Source organism: Strigops habroptila, chromosome 14 (genome assembly GCF_004027225.2).
Source record: "Strigops habroptila isolate Jane chromosome 14, bStrHab1.2.pri, whole genome shotgun sequence".
Classification (NCBI taxonomy): Eukaryota; Metazoa; Chordata; class Aves; order Psittaciformes; family Psittacidae; genus Strigops; species Strigops habroptila.
In genome coordinates this window covers 11,254,782-11,281,564 of record NC_044290.2, presented here as the reverse complement: position 1 = coordinate 11,281,564, position 26,783 = coordinate 11,254,782, and the positions used below count along the sequence as shown (strand labels likewise).

The 26,783-nt window shown below is 51.3% G+C and overlaps 1 protein-coding gene and 1 long non-coding RNA gene across 4 annotated transcripts in view; one reads left to right on the top strand and one right to left on the bottom strand.

Moving 5' to 3' along the window:
- Positions 1–26,783, top strand: part of LOC115616760 — a 122,177-nt gene that overhangs the window by 43,064 nt on the left and 52,330 nt on the right. The gene's annotated exons all lie outside the window — the stretch shown is intronic.
- On the bottom strand, positions 17,740–21,717 carry SOX9 (SRY-box transcription factor 9). Its single transcript, XM_030506437.1, has 3 exons — positions 20,772–21,717; positions 19,703–19,956; positions 17,740–19,123 (listed from the first exon to the last, which is right to left on the bottom strand). Exons 1-3 carry the CDS (start codon positions 21,200–21,202, stop codon positions 18,345–18,347), a joined length of 1,464 nt encoding a protein of 487 aa, XP_030362297.1. The 5' UTR covers positions 21,203–21,717; the 3' UTR covers positions 17,740–18,344.

The window sequence follows — 26,783 nt, the reverse complement described above, 5'->3', positions numbered from 1 at the left end:
TGGAAACAGCCCTTTGAGCCAGGGAAGTGCTTTCTCTTCCTCTGGGCACTCAGACCTTGCAAATTTAGGTCCATCAGAGTTATGGCCACCACTACGACACTGCTTTAGCTGCTCTGTGCCACTCCTCCCAGCCTGGGGAGGACAGTCCTTCCTCTTCCTCACTCCTTGCCTTGCAGCCCTCATTCCCATAGAGTTGAATGGCTCCTCTCCCTCCATGTGGGGCTGGTTTGCAAAGGGCCTGATTTAGGTAAGAATCCCTTGGTGCTACTGGTGGTGTACAAATAAGTGGAAAAACCCACTTGGTCTCCCTGGAGATGTGCTTAGGGTAGGGTATGATTGTTTTTTGGCTAACCAGGCCTACACAACAGCTGTTGAGCAATCCTCTGTCCTCTAAAAACAAATAAGGAGCAAGTCTGGTGGCCAAATGTTGCAGGCACGTTGTAATGACTGTTAGCAAATCGCATTTGCGGTGTGGGGCTGCTTAAAACAGCTGCAGGTTTTGCCTCTCCTTCTCCTGTGTAACATTAGTTGGGCACTGGTGTTGCTGAGTGGGGAGAGGGGGATGAGTGTGGAGCAGGCTGGACAATGCTTGCGGTGCAAAGACAATTGTATTGGCCATGAGTGTTCATTAGTATTAAAGGTTTAAGGGTTGGTATCCTGTGAGAAGAGGCAGCTTTTCTCCCACCTCATCATCCTGCAGCTTGATGGCTCCTGGGTTGGAAGAGGCATGTAGTGAGTGGAAGCAAAGTGTCTGCATCCCACCCTAGTTCTTGTGCTGGAGATGGCACAGGGACAGTGTATGCTGTGTCTTATCTCCTCCTTATGGCACTGACCTTCAGCTCCTGACTTGCCTGAAGTGCTTCCCAGGTGAAAATTAGCCAAAGGTTGGAAATTGCTTAGAATTGCCATGAAATAATAACTCTAATTCTGGTTCACTCAAGAAAAAGACCTTGAAAACTGAGCTTGGGTCTGGTAAGGATTCTTGGTGTAACACCTGACATCTGGGTTGAGATGGAAAGTCTTTCCCAAGATAACTGTGCTACATGTGGTTATGAAAAAGTCCTCAGCCATTTTCCCCTGATTATTTTCACTATTGTTATTATTTACTGGCATTTTTTCAGCCTGGATAATGGAAAAAAGCTGAGCTGGTTTCACCGGGGTAATTTCTAGCCCGCTGTGTTGCTTCAGCCCAGCGTCCTAACAAGATGTTTCATGGATTTGCAGGTCTGCAGGAGATATAAGATTGGTAGTGGAAACAATTGCTGCTGTTTGGATCTGCTGGCAGCATGTTTCAGTTGGGAACACTGATTACAGCATTTGCAAACGTTTTGGCTTTTCAGTAAAAATACTATAATAAGAAGGGGAATAAATGCAAAAGCCCCATGGGGCAAGGTTGAGCTCCAAAAGTCTATTCCTTGGGAATGGACTTCTGTGTCCCAGCAGCATTTCTTCCAGGATCTCAACACCTTCAGCTATCATAATCCCTGTTCCTGGGGTGAGCAGGGGGTTGCAGTGCCCCAGGTAGTGTTTGTAATGATATTTGGGATGGATTAGAATTGCAGTTGGATTTGCCTTGGCGTAGGAACGGTTCCCAACAGCCAGGGCAGTGGCGTGTGAAGGGGTTTGGGATCAAACTGATCTGGGATCCAGAAATCCAGCTTTCAGTCCCCACTGTGGCAAATCCTTAAGCTCTCTCAGTCTGCGTTCCCCGCCTGTCCCATTTTCTCACACCCTTTATCCATTTTGCTAGTTTAGACTGGGACATATTTAAGTTAAGAACTGTTTGTTGCTTCCCCCTTTGTGTCTCCACTACTCTGCAGAGGAGAGCCCAGATTCCAGCCTGCTTGTGCTAAACGTGCTGCTCAGTTTTAGCACCCACCAGCAGCAGAGGCTATGGAAAAACCTCCCACAGATCCCATGGGTTTGGGTCCATCAAGCCATTCCCTCTGCTGGGGTGATGCAGCTCAATGCACTGTCCTTCCTTGGCATCATGGCTAAGTTGACACATGGAGGATTTGAGGTTTCAGCTCTGCACTGGGCTTGGCTGGAAAAAGATTGTATTTTCTTTGTGCTTTCTTGCACGAGGCAGTCCCAAAACCACAGACAGGACCTGACCCAAAGTTTGTTGGGAAAACTCCATGGTGGCTGAGCAGTATTATCTCCCTTCTTCTGTGGTTCTTGATGCAATTTCAGGCTAAAACTTGAGAGGAGCTGATCTACAAACTCCTCTCCAGCTTTGGGGATATGTGGACACAGCGTGTGTCTGCGGGAGAGGATTGTTATTGTACGTAGTTGGCTCAAAGCCTTAAGCTGGGATGGGACCCAGTATGCAACGCACATGGCATGGGGAAGGCACCAATCTGCCCCTGCACATGGCCAAGAGCACGCCACCCTGTGTGGTATGGGATGATGGAGATAACCTTCTCCTGGCCTGCTCCAGAGGCCAGAGGAATCTGGGTAAATGTTGCTAAAATAATTCAAACCCTTCATGCCACTAAGAGAGTCTCCCTGTATCTGAAAGATGATGATCTGATGTTCAGTGAGTTCCTTTCCATCATCTAATGGAATGGTCTCTCTCTCAGCACATCCCTGCCTGTCTGGGAAGAGCAGTGTTGCAGGAAACCAGCCTTGGTCTCCAGCTAGATATTCATCTTTTGGATTGCAGCTCATTTCCCTCATAATACTGCTTTGCATGAGCTTCCCACGTGATGCTAATTAGCACCAAGCAGCATTATAGCTAATGATGATTGCAGCCGCTCACTCTCCCAGTGTAATTATTCAGCCCCCAGCAGCTATCTGTTTTGGGGTGATTTGCAGCCGGTACCTTGTGCAGGAGCGAGCTGCCTTGCTTCTCAAGGGAGAGGGGAGCACTTGTAAAACCCCAATCTGACACTGGGAGTTTGCCTTGAGTGGTCGCTAGTCACCTCTAGAGAGCACATGGAAGTGATTCCATGGTGCAGTCACCCACTGATAAATGGGGGTGATGGCACTGCTGGTGGTGCCCAGCACTAAGGGCTTGCTGGAGGAGAGGGTGGTGGCTCTTTGGTCCCAACCTTAGCCTTGAGGACCTGGAGTGTGACATCCGCTGTGCATAGGCGTTGTCCGAGTGGACAAACCCAAGCTCAGGACGTTTCCCTTTGAATCCTGTGGCCCATGTTCAAACAAGTGATGCAGTCTTTGTGTTTACCCTGTCAAACAACACATCTCCGTCTCCAAACACTCCTCTTACGCAATCCGCGCTCTCCGTCTTTCCGCCCGGAGCAGGAGCAGCTCTGCCAAGCTGTGACCTAACTGCACCCGGGTCTGGTGATGGAAGAAGCTGAAGCTTGCCCATGAAGTGGAGCTGGGACCATTTAACACTTATGGTGCTGGGCAGGGGTCCTGTGTCCTGGGGCTGTGATGTGGAGCTGCTGGAGAGGAGCCACTCGCTGTCTGCTTTAGCTCTGGAGCAGCGGGTTGGAGGTGCAATGCTTTGTTGCTGCAGCCTTGCAGCTAAAGAGAGTATCACAGCAGTGATTTAGTCAGGGTTATGTTCCTAAATCTAATATTTAGTGGTTTTCACCTTTAAAAAGTTGCTTTGTGGGTTGCTTGGATTCTTGCAAATGAATTACAAGCCCAGAGTTGTCCTGTTGTTCGTTGTCCAGCTTCCAGCAAGCCTTCAGTGTGCTGTGGTGAGAAGACCCTTCGCCAGGTGCCCATCACTTGTAGGCTGGTACAATTTATTTTGTTCTAAGCTCAACGCGAGGCTTGCATAAGGCTCTTAAAATTAGTGTCGCCTTTCAAGCCAAAGGGCCGGAATAAGGTTTACAAGCCATAAAAGCCTCTTATCAAAGTTGATTTCCTCCAACGCACCTTTCATCTTTTATGGTATTTACTTTTCAAATCCTTGAACTTAAAAGGATTAAACAGGTTAAAAGAAAAAAGGAGGGGGAAAGAGAAAACAAATAAGGAGGAAGATGGATGGAGTATGGATTATGAGAGGCCCGTATAAAATATGAATTAGGAGAAAGTCTAAACAAAGAGTTGTCATTTTCTGAACTGCTGAAGTTAACGTGTGCTGGAGGTTTAACTTTAGGGAGGATTTAATTTCTCTGGGTTATATTTTCACTTTCCAAAATGAATGGAGAAGAGGGCAGCTCACTTGGGGGGATATGGAGAATTTGTGGTGTTCTGCTCTATCTTCCAACCTCTTTCTGTCCTGTGGTGGGACAACCATGTGTGATCTACCCCAGTGAACTCTTGTCCTGCTGCAAAGTCATTTCCCAGGCAAGAAACTTTGCAGGAAGCAAAACAAAGATCTCACTAGCAGAAAGCTGGTAAAATAACAAGAGTTGTGAAAGGGATCAGTGATCTCTGCTCCGTTTAGAGAACTGGGAAAGCATCCTGGTGAACCGGAGGCATTGCCAGGACACTTCCCTGCAGCAGAGGTGTGCTGAAGGGGGATGTACAGGAGCAAACAGGCAGCAAAGCTGGGTTTGTTCTGCAGCTCCATGCCTGTGGTGGCTGTCCCTGGAGAGGAGCAACCCAAACCCCTCGTGTGGCTTTGTCCTGCTCCATCAGTGCTCTGTGCCTTTTGCCCAGTCATTGGCAATGTCCTTGTCCCCCTCCCCAGGGTCTGGGCTATCACGTTGGTTGAACTCATAACTACGAAACACTCTGAGGTTTGCACCCACTTGTTTTGCCCGGCTGCCCTCTGCTCTGCTGCTCATCACCCAGCTCTGTAGGAGCCTCTTGTCAACCAAACCACCCAGCCCCGGAGGGAAGGCGCTGCTGGCAGCTCCTCTTGCCCTGCTCCCATCCCGGGGGAGTGCATTAAACCTGCTGCCCTTCCAGAAGGTTGCAATCAGGGGCTGGTTCTGGGTCACAGGCTGGGTCACACTGCAGCAGGGGCTGGGGGCAGGCAAAGCAAACACGCTGGGGAGCTGCAGCCAAGAGCGATCCCTGACCTCCCCAGCCCCGAGCATCTGCGGATTGTTGGGGTTTCCTGCAGTCCATGTCAGTGGCTGCCTGTGTGTGGTGAGCGGAGCACAAAGCCCCTGGAGATGGTAGAACAAAATGATGCCACCTTCAAAGCAGATCCATTTAAATCTTTTCAGTATCTTGTGGCTGGAGTGCTCTCCCCTCTGCTGCTCTAGCGCTATGTCAGTGCTACACCCACCAGGCAGCTCCAGCCGTGGCATTCACGAGTCAATCAGTATTAGGCAGATCACAGTGTCCCCTCGGCTGAGCTGTCGTTGGTTTAGGTGGGTGGGAGCAGGATAGGATGTGGGGAGGGACACGCGGGTGTTCGTACCATGCTCTACTCCTTCACTGCAGCTTTTCCCTCTGTTCACTTCAGGGCAGGGTCATGCAGGGGAGGTTCCACGGGCACACACAGCCCTGTGGGACTGTTAATGAGAACCAGACCCTTTAACAACCTGGTGTACAGGGTGGCCCTTGGCTGGAGTTTTGGCTGAAATCACTAGTTTCGTGACCCTCTCTGGGGTCGGCCATCTGGTGATGTGGGGTGTTGGCATCCTCCAGGGATGTGGTCAGGAGACATCCCCATCACCTCTCGCTGACTCATGCTTGCTCACTTCTGCGGCAGCTTTATGTGCTGCTGCTTCGGGCTCTGCTTTGAGGGAGGGCGAATTCCCAGGGTGAAACCAAAGGGTGGAGCTCGGAGGTTAACAGTTAAACCCATGGCACCTTGGAAACGTCCCAGATACCCTCCCTGAGACCACAACTGCTGTGAGTCAACCTGCTGCAGCGGGATCCTGAGTCAGGGTGATGCCTGTGGTCTGGGGGGTCGTTGGAATCATGAGGAAAGCTTTGGGATGTTCAGGTGGAGCGAGGTTCTATATACAGTCTGTTGGGAAGCCTCCTGTGGTGTATACCATAGAATCATGTCATAGAATGGTTTGGGTTAGAAAGGACCTTAAAGCTCATCCAATTCCAACCTCTTGCCTTGAGCAGGGGCACCTTCCACTAGACCAGTTTGCTCCAAGCCCCATCCAGCCTGGGCTGGTATAGGCATGCTGCTTGCACCCGTGTCCTTTGCTGAGTGGGAATTAGTGTGAGGGAGGGCAAAGAATAGCTAAAATAATAACCAGGAGTGATTCAAAGCAGATGCTGTCCTTCCCCACAGCAGCTTTCCACAGGTTTTTCTCCGTAATTTCTTTATCAAAAGCTTGTTACTGTTACAGAAAATGTTGGCAAAGCAGGTCGAGGGATATGAAGAGACATTGAAATCTTGTTTGCAGGGAGCAGATGTGCCATGTTCTTGCAGCGAGCATTTGGGGGGTGATAAAATGCTTCCAAACCTTCTCCCTTGGAGTGAAATCCTCCCACTGGAGGCTCTTAAACTCTTTGCAGCAGAGACTGCTGCACACGGCGTGCAAATCCCACTGCAAGTGAAAGGGACTTTGCCCCTTAGGAAGTTAAATCCCTTCTGAAAATGGGATGTGGGTATTTCTTAGAGCCTACTTATAATTTTACCTTTATTCTCCCTTTACAAGCTGATCTTTTGCTCTGCCATATAGTGAATGTGGCTGTTCTTGTTGGGGTGGGTAGATCAGGATGTTTTCCTCTGGCTCTCCTAAAGGTATTTCAAAATCTGCTCCTCCTAAGTTAGAGTCTTTCTGGCCCTTGTGCCCATTACATGCACCCAGCAGCTCACATTGCTGCCCAAGGAACAGGGGAGGTGGCAGCTGAGAAGAGGAAGGTTCCAGAAGAGGACAGGTTTGGCTGAGCAGAACTCAGCATCGAGCCTGTCTTCTCTGTTGAGTTGTCCTCAGCCAGCTCGCCCATCCCAACCATCATTACACTGTGTGAACTCTTCCCAAGGGACACCACCAGTATCCAGCTAGAGCGAGCCAAAAGAAAATCCCGGAAGACATTGACTTGGGAAGAGAAAAAGGTTTTTGAGCCGTTTTGGCTGTGTGTGAGCTGCTAGAGCAGTGAGGACAGAGCCACGCTGCTGCAATGGAAACACTTTGTGCGCCATTATCCCTTGAGATTGGTGGGAAATGATTCCGTGGCTGTCTGGGGTGCGGGTTTTAATTGATTTTAATGAGCTAAAAGAATTACAGAGCAATGTGAAGCCTGTGGTCAGATGGGTGCAGGGACCAACGGGTGGCTGGGGCTCCTTCCTCCTGTATCGGTGGTGCTGTGATGGGAGCCCAGCACCCATCGATTAATTAACATCTCAAACCCGTGCACAGACCAGTTTGCCTTGGCTAAAACCAGTGTGAGAAACTTCCTCGCCGCATTTCTGCGTCGTCCGGGCTGAAGTGTTGTCATCCGAGGCTGCTTTGCATGACAATGCCCCCGGCTCTAATTATGCACAAGGATGCTAATGGGCACAGAGCGGGCTGGATCGCCATGGGAAAGCTATCTGTTTGCGAGGGGTGAGGGGAGGAAAGAGAAAGAAAACTCACCCAAACAAAATAAACCATGACAGTTTGGGAAGGGAGGAGGAGTGGGGGCGAGGGAAGGGGATGGGAGGCAGCGGAGGGGTTGGGGAAGGCAAGTATGAAGCTAATAAGGCTTTTTATTGCGGTCTTTTTGTAGTGGTATGAAACATGCCTGTGCTGCCTGCAGGACTAAAGTGACCAAACCCACTTTTGCAGTGCTGGTATCTAACAATGATCTTGTGCAATATCTCTGATTTCCAAGGGTCGAAATAGAGTTGTTTGTGCAGTGTTGCTGGATTTCAGTTGGGCAAGCAGGGGGAAACTGAGGCACAGAAGAGCTGAGGTTTGCCTGGATGCCAGAGGAGAGTGCGGGAAGGTTTGGGGGATCCAGTCTTGCTTGTCTTGTGTGCCCAATGCCTTCACTAGTCCTCTTTGTTTTATTTCAAGAAGCAACCACTATTTTACTGCTGAAGAAAAGGCAGCTGGAAAGGAAGGGCTTTGCCCAGAGCTGCACTTGGGAGGCTGAGCTTTCCAAGGGTAGTTGGTTTCTTTTCCAGGATGCCCTGTTGGTTTTTACTTCCTGTTTGCCAAGAGCACATTGTAAAGAGTGGGGTGTGGGAGGAAGATGGTATCCTCTGCTGTGTCCTCTCGAGTCTTCTAGGCATCATTTTCCCTTTATTCCTACTTTGAGAAGGGTGAGGTGGCTCTGGACTGGGGAATGTTTAGAACTGGTCATAGATTGAGCTTCTGAGCTTGGGTTTCTGGGACTATAAAGCAACAGAGATGGTGACTGTCTATACAAGGAGGGAATAGTAGGACCTAGAAACCCCCTATATTACACCAGAGTCTGTCACAGACAGGATCATGATAGGACAAACTGGGTCTTGAGCCCTTAAGTTTGGCAACCTCAGCACAGCAGACAAAACTCGTGGTGCTCTCTGCGGAGCTGCAGAAGGTTCCCAATGACCACGAACCTGGCACCTGCTCTGGGTGGTGAAGAAATACACGACAGGCACAGGGACAGAGGCTGCTAAGTGTGTGGAGTTGTTATTAGCCCTCATTGAAATACTCTCTTGGTGAAAATGAAGAGCATTAAAGAGCCAGGTGCAGGAGTCTAAGGAGCTTAAACCCTTGACTCTCTGCTGGTGTTGATGTACTCGTCTGGCTGCAGTGATATTGGCGTTACCCGCTGTCGCCGTTTCAAACGGGGGATGGATTTTTAATGTCCAGGTGCAGGGATTACTTGTGCCCCGTTTCTTTCTACCTTCCTTGTGCACCACGTGAGGACAGTCCTCACCAGCAGCTGCCAACAGAGAAAACACAGCTGAAAACACCTCGGCTGCTGTCTCCTTGATCAGACCCTGGGGTAAGCACCCTATTGCTGAGAGTAGCATGAACCACACTTGCTGTGCCAGGGCAGGAACCTTGGGTGGTTTTGCGTGCCAAGGGCTCATCAAGCTGATATCTGAGGCAAGCTGGGGACCAGAACAAGTGTTGGATCTGGAGACTTTGCCCTGCTTTGATATGCAGGTATCCCACCCTCTTTCATAGAATCATAGAGTCAGGGAATGATTTGTGTTGGAAGGGACATTAAAGCTCATCCAGTTCCAACCCCCTGCCATGGGCAGGGACACCTTCCACTAGAGCAGGTTGCTCCAAGCCCCTGTGTCCAACCTGGCCTTGAACACTGCCAGGGATGGGGCAGCCACAGCTTCTCTGGGCACCCTGTGCCAGCGCCTCAGCACCCTCACAGGGAAGAGCTTCTGCCTCAGAGCTCATCTCAATCTCCCCTCTGGCAGGTTAAAGCCATTCCCCTTGTCCTGTCTGTACAGGCCTTTGTCCAAAGCCCTTCTTCCAGGTTTCTTGTAGTCTCTTTAGGCACTGAAGCTGCTCTGAGGTTTCCCCTGAACCCTTCTCATCTCCATGCTTTCAGACATGTAGTGTTTGTCTTCCCTGTCCTTCAGTGCTAAGCATAGTCTCCAAATGCTGATGACACTGATGCTACTTGTTTCCATGAGACATCTCATCGGGGAAGGGCTGGAGCAATGGCAGGTAGCTTTCATGGGGATTGCATGCTTCTTCCCACCCTCACCCAGTTAAGACCAGTAGGATCTGCTGGGCTGAGAGAGTCTGGATCCTCAAGTCCTCCTCGTGCCATCATAGGGATGCTGGGCTGAGAGCAGCCACCTGCTTCCTTGAAATCACCCTCTTCTATCTCAGTAGTGCTGCATAATCCTTCCCCCCCCCTCCTAAACTGACTGTATGCCAGCTCTGTGCTAATGAGCTTGATTGCTCCCCCTTGTTTCACATTGCATCACCGAGAGGAAAATCTGAGCCTGGTTTGTCCAAGTGGATGGGGTTTGGGGGAGGGAGAGGGGAGGACATAAACATCCAGGGTGGAAAAATAATCATCTGCCAATGAAAAACTCTGGGTTTTACCCTGAGAAAAGGGGGATAGACAGACTGACAGACCTGATGACAGACCGGGCTCGAAAGCACCCTGGCCCCACAGTGTGGAGAGATGCCTTATTGTTTGATCTGGCTGTGAGACAGATTAGCAGCCCCAGGTGGAAAGTCATAATCTGCATTTAAATGGGCCGGTTATAAAAGGTAGGGAGCCCAGGAGCCCGCAGCATTATGCTGTGTCTTTAGGACTCCGTAATCTCTCTTTATTTTCTCCGCAGCCTGACCTGGGGGCACAGTTTCTAATTACCAGGTCACCCTGCTAATATTGTCATTTCCAGCCAGTGGGTGTGAAACCATGGCAACGCCACATTTGCTTCCAAGTTTCTAGAGGAATAAAATTTGCCTTTTAATCACAGAAAATGACTGGGTGTCACCCCACACTCCCCCCCAACTTACTCCTCACTAATGCAATTCACTATCAGGGTTTTGCTAAAGATATTTCAGATGGGACCTTTCTGAAGCTTCACCTTGTGGCTGTGGCTAAAGACAAGGGACCAAAGTCTTTGGCATGTGAAGCTGTCGGCTCCACATAGGCTGGTTTGGATGCCAAAGCTTCCCTGAATTCACATGCTGTTCACCAAAGAAATGCTGTGCTTTCTCTATGGTATGCTTTTTGTCTTTAAGAGTTGTAAGTGAGCTGGCAAAAGAGGGAGAAGATGGGATCAGACACAACCGAGTTGTGTCTCAATGGCTGTACCCATGTTCGGCCATAGGGATGTCCATGTGTACCTGTTTAGCTTGGCTTGGTCAGGAGGTGACGATTGGGATGGTGGCTTCAACTCATGGATTTCACCTACCAGTTTGGACAGCTTGGAAAAGCTCATGGAGAGACTCAGGAGGCAACAGGGCTGGTGTGGTAGGCATGTCCTATGCTCCGTGACACGATGGCATTGGGTTGTGATCCTCTGTGCATCTTTGGTAGCTTGCGGCTTCAAAATCCCTATCTTCCTCTCCCTCACCTGCATTGCAACTGCTGGATCAAAGGCATATTGAGCCAGGTTTTTGTGCCCTTGGAGCAGATGATAAAAACCTTGACAAGGATAAGTCCAAAGAGCTTCAAAACTTGGGGAGGCTCCTGAGGGTTGGGCTGCAGCCTTGTGGGATGCCTGTGAAAATCTGCCCCAACATCAGAAATTCAGGTCAGGTCTGGGCTGAAACTCTGCCCCTTGGGCCTTCCCCTGCATGATGCTGGATTTACTGGGTTTCAGAAGCAGTTTCTAACTCTCAAAGTGAGTCAGACATGAACTGGAATCTCACTGTAAGGTGATTTTCCAGCTGACAGGAGTAGGTTAATTGTAAACTGTCTACTGAAGCTTTAAAACTCCTGTCCAGCCTTATTATTAGCAGTTTAAAATTTATGGAGCGAGACTTTGCTTGGTGATAGTTGGTTTCTGCCCAGCTGACGTGTGTAACTAATCCCCGCTTTGGGGGAAAGAAAACCAAACGTAAAGGGGTTTTTTAATTTAGTTTAATTTTTTTCTCCCATTTCCCTTTCCCTCTGCCACATCTTGGGGCATGCAAGGGACCTTCTGGGCAGAAACAGTGTCCTGCCTGTTCTGAGCTGGAGGATCATATCCGAGTTGTCACCTTGAGCACCAAAGGTTGAATCATAGAATGGTTTGGGTTGGAAGGGACCTTAAAGCTCAACCAGTTCCAACCCCTGCCACGGGCAGGGACACCTTCCACTAGAGCAGGTTGCTCCAAGCTCTGTCCAACCTGGCCTTGAACTCTTCAAGAGATGAGACATCCTTTCCAATAGCGAGAAACATCACTTTGTACTGAAGGAAACTCCAGGCTGGGGACTAGAAGTCCCCTGAAAGCCGGGAAATTGGACTCTGTAGGGTGCAGATGGGATTTTTAAGGAGGATGATGCAGGTGATGCCAGATCCAGGGGTTGGAGCTGACCCTACCACATGGCAGGGGATGTGGCCAGGTTGTCATTGTGCTGGTACCTCTGCAGCTCGCACTCCGCATGGGTGTTTTCTGCACGTGGCTGTCTCAGGACAACCACACGTTCCTCAGCCTGTGGGTTTCCTCAAGTCGGAGCTACAGCCTTGTTAAAGATTTACTTATTTCCAGGCTGAATGGCTTCATCTGTCTGGCTCGGGCAGCCCTTGGACCCGGTTACACCTCTCTCTGTCGGGCCTAAGCTGTGTTATTGCGTCTCCGCTCCCGGCGCGCTGCGGTCACAGCGCTCGTAAGCTGCACAGACCCAGCTCTCAGACTTTCTCCCTGTAAAACGTTGTAGTCACTGCAACAGAGAGCAGCTCCCAGGCAGGTAATTAATTAGAAATGAGGATTTGGAGGCTGGTTTCCCTTCCCTGCCTATCGCTGCTGCTATTTCTTATTTCAAGCGACTTTTATTGTGCCTCTTATAAACGTGACTCTGTTTTAATGAAGAAATAACTCCCCTCCCCACCCCAGCTCAACAAACAACGTGTCTCAAAGCTCAAGCTACTCGCCCCTGATGGTCTCAGCCTTTACATGCACGCATGTGCACACAGCACATGCACACGTGTGGAATTAACCTGGAATTTCACAGCCGCAGGGTTGGCTGATCCAGCTCCAATCCAGCTCCCCGCGCGTGGGCCAAGCTCCTGTTGACTTCAATAGAGTCTTGCCCGGTTTATGAGCCTTCGGAGTGCAGCCCTGAGCAGGGGCTGCTTGTATAACAGCTATTGCACGATTAGTAGTTGTATTACAATAGCACTTCAGGACCCCGATTGTGGCTCAGCGCCCCATTAGAGTAGGCCTTGTGCAAACATATAGTAAAGAGGTGGGCTCTGACCCAAGGAGCTAACAATTGAGGTCTTTACGGCCCCCGAGGCACCTTAGGATCAATTATTTATATTACAGTAGCACTTACGGCATGTCTGTGCCCATGCTGATCGTGTCTGTGGCATGTTCCTGGGAATTTTGGGATCTGCAGGATGGGTGGATACTAGGCTTTGCTGCTTGACCTGCAAATGGCCACTCAGTAATGACCCATTGCTGCTCCAAAGAGGTTAATTCTGCAATGAGGTGGCTTTGCCTTCCTCTCAAGGGGGAAAGTTGCTGGGGAGCAGGAAAGGGCTGCAGAAGCCTTGTCCTTCCCTCCCTCACAAGGTGTTAGTGTGGTCCTGGTGTGATGGGTGCTGCCCAACCGCTTGCTTTAGCCCTCTGCCTTTGCACTGTTGGAGCTGGTGCTGCAAACTCAAGGGATGTGGGTGCAGGAGAAGTCCTTGGGGGCAGCAGCAGAGGGTTCAGCAGGGGCTCTGTGGTCTGCAGCATTGCATGGAGCATCCTTGGCACCTGCTTCCCAAGCTCTGATCCCATCTATGCCCATATCCCCATGGTCACTGCTGTTCTGAGCATGAGATGGTCTGAAAGGTAGGAAGGAGCCTTGTGCTGAAGATGTTTAAGGGTTATTTTATTTTCCAGTATCCTCTCTTATTCCTTGGACCCATTTGTGCCTTGTAACTCTAAGCTCTCCTCTTTCCCCACCTTTTCCAGACAGGTTTATCTTTACAGCATCAAATCCAATCATCTTAGTCAAATTTTGCTGGTGGCAGCAGAGGAAGGGGGGGTTCACGTTTGTTCTCCCCTTCCTAAGACACCTCTCCTGGGGTGCAGCAATTCCTTGCCGAGGGGTGGCAATTCCCATCTGCTGAGCATGGTCTGGGAGGGAGCCCAATGCTGAGATTCATGGGAAACCCAACTCGCTCTTTTCACTCTGACATGAAAATCCCCATCTCATTTAACCACCTGACTCCTGGAACTGGGCCCTGAAAAAGGAAAAGAGAAACCCTTACAAATCTCAGTTGCCTTGCAGCAAGCCCAGCTTTGCTACGATATATCCCTGTTACACATCCCAAGCACCGCAGCTGGGCAGGAGCTGCAGCCGATCCCAGGATCCCGCTGCACAGCTGGCTGCGATCTTGCTGCCTTCCCTTGGAAAAAGGCTTTAATACGATGTCAACATGAACAGCTGGCTGAGGAAATGCAAATTGAAGCTCCATTGCTGAGCAGCTGACACCGCTGCAGGCGGCCGGCACGTAGAGCTGTGTGTGGCTGGAGCTGGCCGGGCACCGAGCCCGGCACAACGGGGCACCGCAGGGACCTGGGTAGAGATGAGGGATGGGCCATGGGGCTCCCCGGGGTTGCTTTGGAACTTTCTCCCTATTCATTTAAAGAAGTAAATGCTATTTTCCTTCCGCAAAAGCCTATGGCTAAGCCAAAAAATGCCATTGTAAAGACAAAGCAGCCAGGCACATGCTGCCTACCACCATCCCCACCCTGTGTCCTTTTGCAGGAGCTAGGGGGGCTCCACCAGTGCCCCCAAACCCACCATGCAGCATTGCAGCACCCCAGTGCACATCTGTCCCTGCGCCTGCTCTTATCTGCTGCTGCTCAAACCTGCCCTGCAGCATTGTAAGAGTTCCCTTCCATTAATTTCTCTGCTTCCCCACCCCTCCTGCTCTGCTTTCTAGCACAAAGTGCCCTGAAGCTCTGCAGCTTTTCCAGCATGTTTCTCCCTCCTGGTGTCTCTTTCATGCCCCCCCAATGCAGGGCGCAGCCCCAGCTGTGGGTGGGCAGGAAGCTCGGAGCTGCCCAGGGACCTGCGTCTAGCTTTGGCTTTCTCAAATGGAGGCCAAGAGCATTAAAGCCCACACCATAAGTAAACAGTGCAGAAATTATAGGTCCAGGGTTGGGTCATGAGCTTTGCTCTTTTAGTTTCTTGTGAGGAAGATATCCCTGGGATGCTTCCGGCTGGAAGGTGGAGCTGGTTCATGGAGGGGGAGCAAAGGGGAACTGTGTTGGGACAGCAGTGCCACTGCAGACCCCGGTGCTGTGCTGGGGCTCATTGCAGCACTGCTGGCTCAGCTCTGCCCTGTGCTCCCACCTTTCAGTTTTGCTGTACTGGTGCAAACTGGGGTGATGCAGAGGGTCTCTCATGTCCCAGACCCCCAAGAGACAGACAGGCAAAAGCTGTCCCCTTTTTGGGGTGTTTTCCCGCTTCTTGCTATAGCCCAACCCACCCACTTGAGCATCAGAAAGGCATCAACTGGTTTATTGCACTGTTCAATCCCACTGGGGCTCCAGGGCTCTTCCTCACCATCACCCAGTAGCTCTGTTTGCTCCTTTATTCCAAAGCAACAGTAAAGCCAAAACTTGGAGTGGGCAAAGTCCAATCAGGGCAGGGGGAACCCGCCACGTGCTGCGGGAAAATGGCCCGGACCAAAGTGTTCCCACCGGCCGCGGTGGCTGATTGCACAGGTAAATAGTGACACTGACCCCAACTAATGCACAAAGTAAATGAATCCCTTTCAGTTAATTGGCTTAAGTGTTACTTGTAGCGAGAGTAAATATTTTACAACGGTGTGGAGGCTTTGCAGTGCAGCCGTGAGCTCTGTGCTGTGTGCTGGGGCTGCAGCGGGTGTGTATCCCTGCCCCGAGGAGGAAGGCTCGTGCTGCTGGGGTCAGAGGTGGGATTTTGGCCAAGGAAAGAGCCTGGAGAGAATAAACTGTTGGAAAAGTAATGGTAGATCAGGTCGGTGTCATAGACTTTGCTATCTGCTGGGGCTTCCTGAAGTGTCCCCACACCCTCGCGTGCTGTGTGCCAACTGTGTCTTCCACATGGAGTTTGGGTCAGGTTATGATGTTTTCCCAGAAGTTTTCCTATGTGAATAACTGTGTCCTTGGTGGGGAAAGGACCCACATAGACTCATGTTAGTGACCTCTGCAATGATACACACTTCTCATTGTTGGAAATGGGCTGAGGACTGGTGAAGCTCAGCACAGCTGTGTGCCAGGGCAGGATAGAACAAGTGATGTGGCAGGTTTATGGTGGGGTGAAATGGCATTGCCATGGGCAGGATTTCCTGGAACAAAGTGAGCTGCTGCTGAGGTGCAGCAGGTTTGGAGCAGTGAGTTATCTGAGATGGGTTTGAGAGGAAAAGCCCCTCAGTGGGGGGCCTGCACTGCATGTCTGGGGCTGTGGGAGAGCAGGGACATGTGGTGACATTGATCTTTGAGGATGGTACGTGTCCTGCTCGTCTGTTCAGGGGATTTCAGCTCTTTTGGGAGAACTTAAGCAGTTTTGTAGGAATGCCCCAAAAGACTAGACCCCTTTGGCAGTCCGTTATCCCCGGCTGGTGCTGAGCATCTGCCCTGGGGTTATTCAGCCTGGGAAGGAGAAGGCTCCAGGGAGACCTTAGAGCAGCTCCAGTGCCTGAAGAGGCTACAAGAAACCTGAAGAGGGGCTTTGGACAAGGGCCTGTAGGGACAGGACAAGGGGAATGGCTTTAACCTGCCAGAGGGGAGATTGAGATGAGCTCTGAGGCAGAAGCTCTTCCCTGTGAGGGTGCTGAGGCGCTGGCACAGGGTGCCCAGAGAAGCTGTGGCTGCCCCATCCCTGGCAGTGCCCAAGGCCAGGTTGGACACAGGGGCTTGGAGCAACCTGCTCTAGTGGAAGGTGTCCCTGCCTGTGGCAGGGGGTTGGAACTGGATGAGCTCGGGGATGGCTGGAGCTTGCTGATGGTGGGCTCAGACTGTGCTTATAAATAGGACCTCAAGCCCCATTAGTGAACCCAAAACCATCCTGCGTTTCTAGCAGGGCCCTGTTTGCTTGAAAGCTGTTAATAACTCAGACACTGGTGGGGTGTTTAACTTTTAATACAATGTATATTTATTGCAAACAATAATATACAAAAAAAAAAAAAAGGTAAGTTTCACAAAGAGAAGGATCTTGCAAACAAAACCAACAAAACCAAAACTTACCTAAAGACAAAATATGATTTAAATGACAGGTCTTTTAAGTTACAGAAATACTTTAAAAAGATCTGCTTTTATACAGAAATAGAAAGATGCCATATTATAAGAGTGCTTTAAGATTTTTTTTCTTCTTCTACTGAATCCCTAAAAAAAAAAAACAAACCTGTTAACAAATATATCATTTTTTTCTTTTTTAAATAAAAAAAGTTTGCTGTCTTTTTTAAAAAGCAATCCTTAACTGTTCAGCCACAGCTTCCCCAGCGTCCGCGTCCCCACCTCACACCAGTTTTAAGGGGGGTGGAAGCCTCGGGTCTCGTCCTTGCCCGAGCTCATGTGTCCCAGAGAGCTGAGGCAGAAAACAAGGCAAATGATTCAGTGATCCGCTACATTGGCAACCTTTAGTTTGTACAAGTTCTTTTTCTTTTCATTTTCCAGTTTATCCTTATAAGAAAAAAAACCAGGAAGAGCACAAGTTTGTACAAACCCAGGACACAGATTCCAAAAACAAAACAAAAATTGAATAATAATAATAATAATAAAAAAGAATTAAAGAGATAAATAAAGGACTGGTTACAGTTTAGACCATAATTTAACAGGCACGGTTACCTTCCAAATAATGCTCCGACAAATGCAATCGCTTTTGAAAGGGCTTAAAATAGGAGATTAAGAAAAAAAAAAAGAAAATAAAAAGATGATTAAAAACTGCTCTTCTCACAAAATAAATAACTTAAAGTATCTGTGATGTCCCACAAGCAGAGGGGGTCTGGGGTGGTCGGGGCTGAGCAGAGGGGTCGAGCTCAGCCCCTGCCCCAGGATGGGGACAGGCGAGTGGCACAGGGCTGCGGTTAAGGCTTCCCCACAGCACCTCTTGCCGTGGGGTTTTCAAACAGAATCTTTTATGTTTTTTTCTTTCTTAAGGCTCAAGGTTATTAAAAAATAAACGTTAAAAACCAATCTCCTCCCAGCTGGTTTTTACTATGAGTTAGAAAAATAAAGCCTCTCCCCTGCTCCTCCCTGCACAGGCTCAGCTCCTGCCTCCCGACGCCGGCCGCTTCCCAGAGCTTCGGTCCCAGGTCGAAGCGCGGCGGTTTGCTTTTTGCCTTTTCTTTTTAGAGAGAGAAAGAAAGACACTTAATCTATACAAAAATACCTCTGACTGCAAGAAAACCTAGGGCTGCCCCGCTAAGTGTTGTTTTTTAGCTGTTGGAAAAATAAGAGCATTTAAAAAATCTCTAAAAAATAGGTATAAATCCCCTCAAATTGGTAACGAATCATACACAGTACATACTAAAAAATATTTAAAATAGAGAATGTTCCTCACAGAGGACTCTGAGTTTTCTCTTTATTCCCCCCCCCATTTTTTTTCTCCTTTTTTTTTTTTCTTTTTGTTAATAACTGCTAAAAAAACTCATTACAAAAGTCCAGAGAACAAGGCAGCCGAGCTGGTTGGAAACCTCCTCTCTCCTGGAAGCGGAGTTTAAGTCCAGTCCTTGGAAAGTCTGCACCGAGTTTTGCTGGTTCTCAGAGCGGGCTGGCCACTTCCCGGGGGGATGCTGTAGTGCAGAAGCGCTTCCTCCTCCCCGCCAGCTTTTAACCTCAGTGTCTTTGATTATTACTTTAATTTCAAAGAAGGAAAAAGTCTGTGAAAGTTCTTCTTCTTGCAGCTTTCGTGCTGTTTTGTGTGTTTTCTCTTCTGAAATTTCTTCTTTTTTTCTGGTTTTTCTAATGGCTTTAGGGTCTGGTGAGCTGCGTGTAGACGGGTTGTTCCCAGTGCTGCGGGCTGTGGGTCTGGGGGATGGAGGGGACCCCCGAAGTGTCTGCAATGGGGGTGTACATAGGGCGCTGCGTGGGGTTCATGTAGGTGAAGGTGGAGTAGAGGCTGCTGCTCTGGCCGGCGGCGTGGCTGTAGTAAGAGCTGGAGTTCTGGTGGTCGGTGTAGTCGTACTGTGAGCGAGTGATGGTGGGGTAGGACGAGCTGTAGTGCTGCAGGTTGAAGGAGCTGTAGTTGAGCTGCTGCGGGGAGTGCTGCTGCTGCTCGCTGTAGTGGCTGGGGCTGAGCTGCTCCGTCTTGATGTGTGTCCTCTGCTGCGCCGGGCCCTGCTCGCTGCTCAGCGCTGGCAGCGTGTGTTGTGCTTGTGGCTGTGTCTGCGGCGGTGCCTGCGGCTGCTGCTTGGACATCCACACGTGGCCGGCCCCGGCTTGCGTGCCCGACGTGCTGCTGATGCCGTAGCTGCCGGTGTAGGTGACCTGGCCGGGCTGCCCGTGTGTGGCCGGGACCCCCGGGTGGCCGTTGGGGGGGAGGTACTGATCGAACTCGTTGACATCGAAGGTCTCGATGTTGGAGATAACGTCACTGCTGAGCTCGCCGATGTCCACGTCTCGGAAGTCAATGTGGGGCGGCTGCCGGCCGCCTTCTTGCAGAGGGCGGCCCTCCCGCTTCAGGTCCTGCTTGCCCGGCTGTGTGTCCGTCTTGGGGGTAGTGGGGGGCGTCGGGGGACCCTGTGATTGTCCTGCGGGAGGAAGGAAAGGGCATGGACATGAAGGGGGTGTTGCTCCCATGATGGCCGGGCACCCAGTGCCCATGGCTCCCCGTGGCAGGAGGTGCTGCTGGCCGTGATAAAGCTGTTAATAGTTAACCCATGGTCTGTGGGGTGGCTGGATAACAGCACATTGCTTCCTAAAGCAGTTGTATATGGTAACACAAGCATCTCCAGGTGTGAGGAATGCAGCTGTGAGCCCTATCAGCACCCAACTATTGCACCGGGTAAAATAATAGAGAACTCTAACATAAGGCATGGCAGCAGGGCCATCTTTTGGGTTATATTTTTAAAAGTATGAGTTCTCATTTTGCATGGGCAGAGGGAGTGGAAGTTGCTGTAGGCGCTGGCACCCATGGGTGAGCATTGTTGTGCCCGTGCTATGGGCAAGGGGCAGCTTTGTCCCTCTCCTGGTGCAAACATCCCTTTCTTGCTGCATTTCTGGGTCTCTCTCCACCCCCCTGTACCAAATCCCAATCACAGCATGGTTTGGGGTGCAACTTTTCTTAGGTAGCTGTGATTTCCCCCCCTCAAGCCTTCATGGGTACCTACCCGAGTGCTCCCCGGGTGAATGCACCTCGCTGATGCTGGAGGATGACTGCGGGGAGTCCGCCTGCAGCGCCTTGAAGATGGCGTTGGGGGAGATGTGGGTTTGCTCCGTGCCCTCCTCCTGCTCCGACTGCCCGTTCTTCACCGACTTCCGCCGCCGCGGCTGGTACTTGTAGTCAGGATGGTCCTTCTTGTGCTGCACCCGCAGCCGCTCGGCCTCCTCCACGAAGGGACGCTTCTCGCTCTCATTCAACAGCCTGGCGGGGGGGACATAGGGAATAAGGGGTCAGTTGCAGCTCTTGGAGGGCATTAGCGGCTCCCCCCGCTAATTAACACCAACCCAAGGCTCTTCCCTTGATCCCTCCAAATGCAAAGCCCCCTGCAATGCTGAACACCTGGTTTAGGGCACATGCTGGTTGTCACCCCCTTTTTGCTCCCTGTAAATAGGGTCGGTGGCCGCACAAGATGCTCAGCAGAGTCCATCCCTTGCCTCCCGCCACCCCTGCAGGGACACACTCCAGGGTGATTTAGCTGCCGGCTTTACTCTCTGCTCTTCTGCCACCAATTTAGGATTCCCTCCCCACTTCTGCAGTCACAGAGCAGGAGGCAGCCAGGTGACTCACTTCCCTGCTGGTTTGCTCCCCTCCCTGCCTTATTTTGGCAGTCGGAGGGCACGCAGCCATGCACCACTCATCCCCCCCACCCCCGCGGGGCTCACCCTGCGCCCGGCGCCCCCCATCCCGCTTCTCCTCCGGGCCGAGCTGATGCAATCCCCAAACCCATCATTTCCTCCAGCCAAGCGCACAAACAAACAAGCACGGAGGCTGTCCCGGACTGGGGGGGCCCTGCCAGCCCCCCCCTTTCCCTCGGGCATTGCTCAGGGGAAAGAAACCACCAGCAAACCCTGACGGGACAACCACTTTCCCTACTTCCTCCCTACTATTGTGGCTTCTCCCACGCCCTGCAAGTTTGCCAGCACATGCAGAAGTTTTCCGCGAGTTTTCCAGGCTTGAGCCCATCCTTTTCCTCCTCCCCATTCCCGCAGCATCCCCCTGCCTTCCCCAGCGCTCACCTCCAGAGCTTGCCCAGGGTCTTGCTGAGCTCGGCGTTGTGCAGGTGCGGGTACTGGTCCGCCAGCTTCCTGCGGGCCGCCTGCGCCCACACCATGAACGCGTTCATGGGCCGTTTGACGTGCGGTTTGTTCTTGCTGGATCCGTTCACCCGGACCGGCATCGGCACCAGGGTCCAGTCGTAGCCCTTGAGCACTTGGCTCACCGCCTCCCGGATGCACACCGGGAACTTGTCCTCGTCGCTCTCCTTCTTCAGGTCCGGGTCGCCCTTAGGGAAGGTGTTTTCTTGGGGTCTGGTGTTCTCCGTATCCGAGCCGGATCCGGAGGGACAGGGAGACCCGGCGGAGTCGTCCGACATGGTGGGGCTGGGGGCGTCGGAGATGCATTTGTCCTGTTCTTCTGTCATCTTCATGAAGGGGTCTAGGAGATTCATGCGAGAAAGTGGCCGAGGGGGAGGACAGGGGGTAAAAAAATGAAAATGTGAAAAAAAAAAAAAAAATCAGGTGGCTGAGGGGCAGGGAAGGGTTAAAAAAGGAAAACTGGGAGAAGTGAAGCCTCCCCCAGCGCGAAGCGCGGCTGGGGAGCAGAGGGAGAAAGCTGGAAAAAGTTTGCAAAAGTTTTTTTTATTCTTATTATTTTTCCCTAACCCCTCAAAAAACGAAACTCAAAAACCAAAACTCCAAACGCCCAAAGGCGGGCGGAGAAACTTTTGCAAGTTGCAGGAGAGAAAAGACGAGAGGAGGAGGAGGAAAAACCCCGGCGTGGCGAGAGGCCGGGGCCGGCTGGGCAGCGCGGGGCCGGGGGTGGCTGTCGGTGGGCAGCTCGGGGCCGGGCAGGCCGTGGCCGTGCCGCTCGGGGCCGTCTGTGGCCGTGGCCGTGCAGCGCGGTGCCGGACGCGCCCCGCCGGTCTCCAGCGCGGCTCTGCGGCCCGCGCCGCGCTGCGGGAATAAATACTCTGCGCGGTGATTTCGGCCCGGGAGCTCTCCGCCAATGGGCGGCCGGCCCCCGGGGGCTGGCGCGCATCCCATTGGCTGAGCTGCCGCCGCGGGGCGGGGCCGGCGGGCTCGCAGCGCTGCTCCGCTCCGCGCAGGGGGCGGCTGCGGGCGGGTGGCCCCGGCAGCGGCAGCCCCGGGCGGGGCGCGCAGCGGAGCGGCGGGTGCATTGCGCGGGTGCGGGGCGGCGGCGGACCCCGGTGCCACCCCGCAGCCACCCCGCGGTCCCGGCACCGCTCCGCCCGCCGCGGTATTTTCTATTTTCCCGGGAGTTGCGGAGTGGAGTGGGGGGGACGCGACCCCCCGCGGGTTCCAGTTCCCCCGCGGGCGCGGAGCGGCGGTAGCGGAGCGCGGCGCTGGCCGGAGCTCTGCGGACTGCAGCGGGAGCCGCGGGCGGTGCGCGCTACCGTCCAGAGGGGGCGCCAAAGGCCCAGGAACGGCGCGGCGGGGGCGGGGCGCCCTGCGCGCACCGGGCGGGGGGGGAATCTCCGCGCCCCTCCGCGGGGTCGGCCCTGCTGTGGGGTAGGCGCGGGGGTGCGTGGACCTAAAACACCCCGAAATCACTTTTTGCCTTGTTATGTAGCGGGGTCCGCCGTGTCCCCCGCGCCCCCCGGTCTGATTCCGGGTCTAACGTTGCTCTTTGGGCCGGTGGCCCTGTCTCATCGCTTCCCGGCTCTGCCGCGCCGTGGGGCCGGTGCCGGCGCTGGGCAGGGGTACAAGAGGTGTCCTCCCTCCTTGTCTTTCATTCCCCCCAAAGTTCTGCCGAGCACACCAACTCTTGCCATCGAACCAGAGCAACCAAGCCAACCCTGGGAGCTTTCCAGGGTTCTCTTGGAGCGCTGCAAAGCGGATCGAGCAGTAACACGCGTTTTATTAGCAAGCTGCTGCTCCAAGGAGTTGGTCTCGGGGGGAGCCGGGAGGCAATAACTGTATGGGTTTGAAGCAGGGGGGATCTTGGTGTGAGAGTTATCGAGATCCAGCGCAGAAGTGTGGGAAGGCAGCCCGGGTGTGCAAAGCGAGCTGCTGTCCTGCACGCTCGGCTCTATGAGCGTGTTTCGGGGGGGAGAAACCTTCAACCAGGTCTCCCTTTCCCAAATCCGCAGCCCGTAATCTTTCATTTCAACCCGAGCGTTAAAAAGTTGGTGCTTTATCGAAGCCGCTTTAAGCCGCTGCTTGAATTTGGAGTCTTTGTCCTGGTGGAGAGTCCTCGGGGCCCTGGTGTGGATCCCGTGTCACGATTGTCACCGTTACGTTAATAAAAGTGTTGGAAAGGTGTTGGAAATGGCATATGAAAAAGGTTGAAAAAGAAGGGAAAAGGCAGCGGGGGCAGGAGCTCTGAATAAAGGCGTTTGAAAGCAATTTCCCTGCTCGCCTTTGCTGTCTTACCCTGAGATTTGAACTTTTATTTTTGCTTGTAAACCTTTGGGAAGTAGTTTTTTTGGGTGAGTTTAAAGGTAAGTGTCTGTCCTATTTCCAGAGCCTTTGTCTGTAAGAACAGGGGGGATTTTTCTTCATGAGCATTTGGGGTTTCTTGTGCCTGCAGCACTGAAGACGCTTTCTCGCAGCATTATGTGTCTTTGCTATGTGCATAGTTCAGAAGATAGACTGAATTCTGTGTTGTTAATTGCAGTGATAAGGGTAAACTTGGAGCAAATGTTAAAGGAGATAACCTTGAAATCTTTTCCCTTGGTGTTTTTAGCTCTAGGCTGGAGCATGAGTGGAATTTAGCTCAACAAATCTCTTTCAATATATGTATTTGTTATAGGAGCATCAAAGAAAACTCGGGCAGTAGATTGTCCTTATCTCAGCTGGAGCAAAAACCCGAACAAATGTACGTGGAGGAGAAAAATATGGTAACAACAGCTTGTCCCGTGGTTTTCCTGCTGATTGTCAGAGAGAAACACAGGAACAATTTGGGGGGGATAATAGATTTAATGAAAAGTGTAATAATTAGAACATTTTTCACCCTGAGAGTCCGTCTGCTGAACGGAACTCTGCCTTCTCGCGACAAAAGAGCCTGCTTTGACAAAAGAAAGTGGTTTGACAAGTTCGAACACTAAACAAGAGGGACATGGAAAAGAGCTTCCCAGCTCTGCTATCACACAGCGTTTTATACCTTCTGAATTATTATTTTCAGTTCCTGTTCTTGGGACTATTCAGACGACACGGACAAGTTGATTAATCCCCGTTGTTTTGCAAGGTCAGGAGTTTCCCTTTACAGTGAGAAGCTGCCGCTGCCTTTACATCAGGCTGGAAGTTTTCTTTTCTTTTGAAAGAATTAACATTGTCTTATTACCAGAGGCAAACTCGGATCTCAGGAAAGGTTTGGAGCGAGAACTGTGTGGATTGCAGCCTTTGTTTGATGCTTTTTCCTGCCTTGTGTTAAATCAAATCACTGCATTTTAGGAAACAATCTTTGCAAGTGTCTGAGCAGAGGGGGAAGGAGTTTTCGGAGCAAAGGGAGCAGCACCTGGGTTGGTATTTGGGGAGGTTTTTCCCTCAAACCTTACAAATAGGAGGCTGATGTGCATCAGGTCTGTTGTGCTGGAATAAATTGCGTTATAGTGATGTTTTGTGGGAGCTGGGAGGCTGATCCAGGTCTCCCATTGATCTGGATTCAGTTTGCACCTTCCTAAAGCCAGTGTGCCTCTCCTCCTCAGCTGAGGGGTGGCTGTTAGATGGGTGATGGCATCACCAGGGAGGCTGTGATGCCACCGCATCCCTCTGACCTCATTCCAGCATGGATTGGTCTCCCCCGGTCAGTGGGAACCCTGAGGAGATGCGGATGCTGCCTCCCCATCCATTGGAATGCTGCCTCCCCATCTATCGGAATGCTCTCCCTGCTGGCATTTGCCGCAGCGCCAAACGGGGTGAAATGGCAAGATTTGGGTTATAGTGGGATCCTCTAAAAAAACCAAAGGCTTTCCCACACCAGATCCCCTAATTTTGATATCAAAACTATATCGATCATTGATCAATGGCACAAAATAAAAATGCCAGATGCGATTGTGCCTCTGAATTTATCTGGGACTGTCTGTTTTTGGATGGTGGCTTTCCTCGGGCAAGTCCCAGGGGTGGTGCAGTGCAGTTAATTGCTGGGTAACTAGTGCTGCCTCCTATAAAATCACTCCCTCCTAAACACTAACATTTTATTAAAAAGGGGGATTTTTAATAACCAATTATTAAAAATATTGGTTTAAAAAACCAATAATCCCAGCAGCTGTGGCACACTCCGGGTTTAAGGAACCAGGGCTGTGAGCGGGGAAGAATCAGGCGTCCCTGTTGTCACCACTGAACACGTTTACATGTAGTGCACAGTGTTAGTGTTATAGCTAATGCTTCTCCATCACCTTTTTTCAGTTGTGGTCGGGTCTCCAGGGCAGGGATGTTACATCTTCCCAATTTAGATGTTACTGCAATTCCTATTTCTTTCTTATCTCAGAAGATTTGCTGATGCAGAAGCTTCTGCTTTGGTTTACAGGGTGATCTGCCCAAGGGCTGCGGGACCACAGTCCCTGGGACATGAGGTCAGTGTCGAGCCACTTCCTGCTCTAGTGGAAGGTGTCTCTGCCCGTGGCAGGGGATTGGAACTGGATGATATTTAAGGTCCCTTCCAACCCAAACCAGTCTGTGATTCCGTGATTCAGAAGTGGCCTGTGATACCGCAGTGGATTTGAGCCGGTCTGGAGGTGACTGGCGCTGTTGGACACATCTGCCCTGGCAGGGTTTGCAGACTCTGCCTAGTGCAGAGCAGTGCTGCTGTCCCTTGCTGTACTATATGTATTTATTTTTCAAGAGCCTTCACATTCCAACATGTCCTTATCGGAAGGTCGTTGTACAGTTAAGATAAAAAAGAGAGAAAGAGCGGTAGCTGATTGATGATGTACTGGGGGCAGAATTATCATTTGTTCTATAATTTTAGCTAAGAATTCCTTAATTTCGTGTAGTTACATCACTGTGTTGATTAAAAAGAATCTATTTCTCTGCCCTGTCGTGATCATACACCACCCTCCACAGCGGCCACAGCTTGAGCTGGAGACAACACGGTGTGTTGATTTAAGCTTGGCAAGTGCCGGCCTGGGAGTGGGTGAGAAAGCTGGAGGACGGGTGGTTTTTCCCCGCTTTTTCGCTGTGTAAGGTAACAGGGAGCCTGAAAACTCTGAGGCAAGTGCCTAGAAGAGATTTGCTTTTATGGTGCTTTAATTCAAGCCTAAACCCACCCTCGTGATGGACTCGCTGTGCAGAATAAAGTGAAAGAAATGCAGAATTTCAGGAGAATGATCTCCGTGCTGCAGTAAAATGATGCTGGTTATTTACAGGGGCTGAGCTGGGTGGCAGCGTTAATTTGACCACGTCTGTCTGTTTTACCTATTAAATCACTGCGCACTCACTGCAGCTGGTGAAACAGCATCACTTTAAACAGCGTTGTGATTTACCACTTACAAAATAGTCCTGGGAACATGGAGGTGCTGGGGGCCAGGTCCTGCTGGGGGTGATTTGGATTAGGCTGAGTCTTGAGGACGGTGGTAAAGGCATTGGGGTCCTTTGGATTGGAGAAGGGCTTTTTCCCCCTGGAAAAATAGAAAATGCTAAAAAAATGAGAAAAGCAGAAGGCAAAATCAGGGATTTTAAACTTTGCTGAGAAATACCGGTGCTGATGGGCAGCTCCCCAGTTTGCTGAGCTGCTCCCCCACGGGAAAATCCAGTGAGAGATTTATTCCCACTCACGTTTTGGAGCCGGAGCTCTGCGCTGCACAGCGCCAGAGGAGCTTTAACACTGCCTGGCTCGGGCGCAGGCTCCACCATAGGAAGAGAACCTCACCGTCCTTCTCTGCTCTTTCTGCCACAGCTGGAAACCACCGCGCACAAGGCTTGTACTTAACAAATGCTCTTTTTCTGGAGATCAAAGCCATACAAGCTTTTTTGGGGGGTTATTTATATTTATTTCTTTATTTGCTCTCAGCGTTTGGCTCGAAGCTCTGCAAACTTGGGTAAAATGGAAAGTTTATCCCGCTCCGTTAA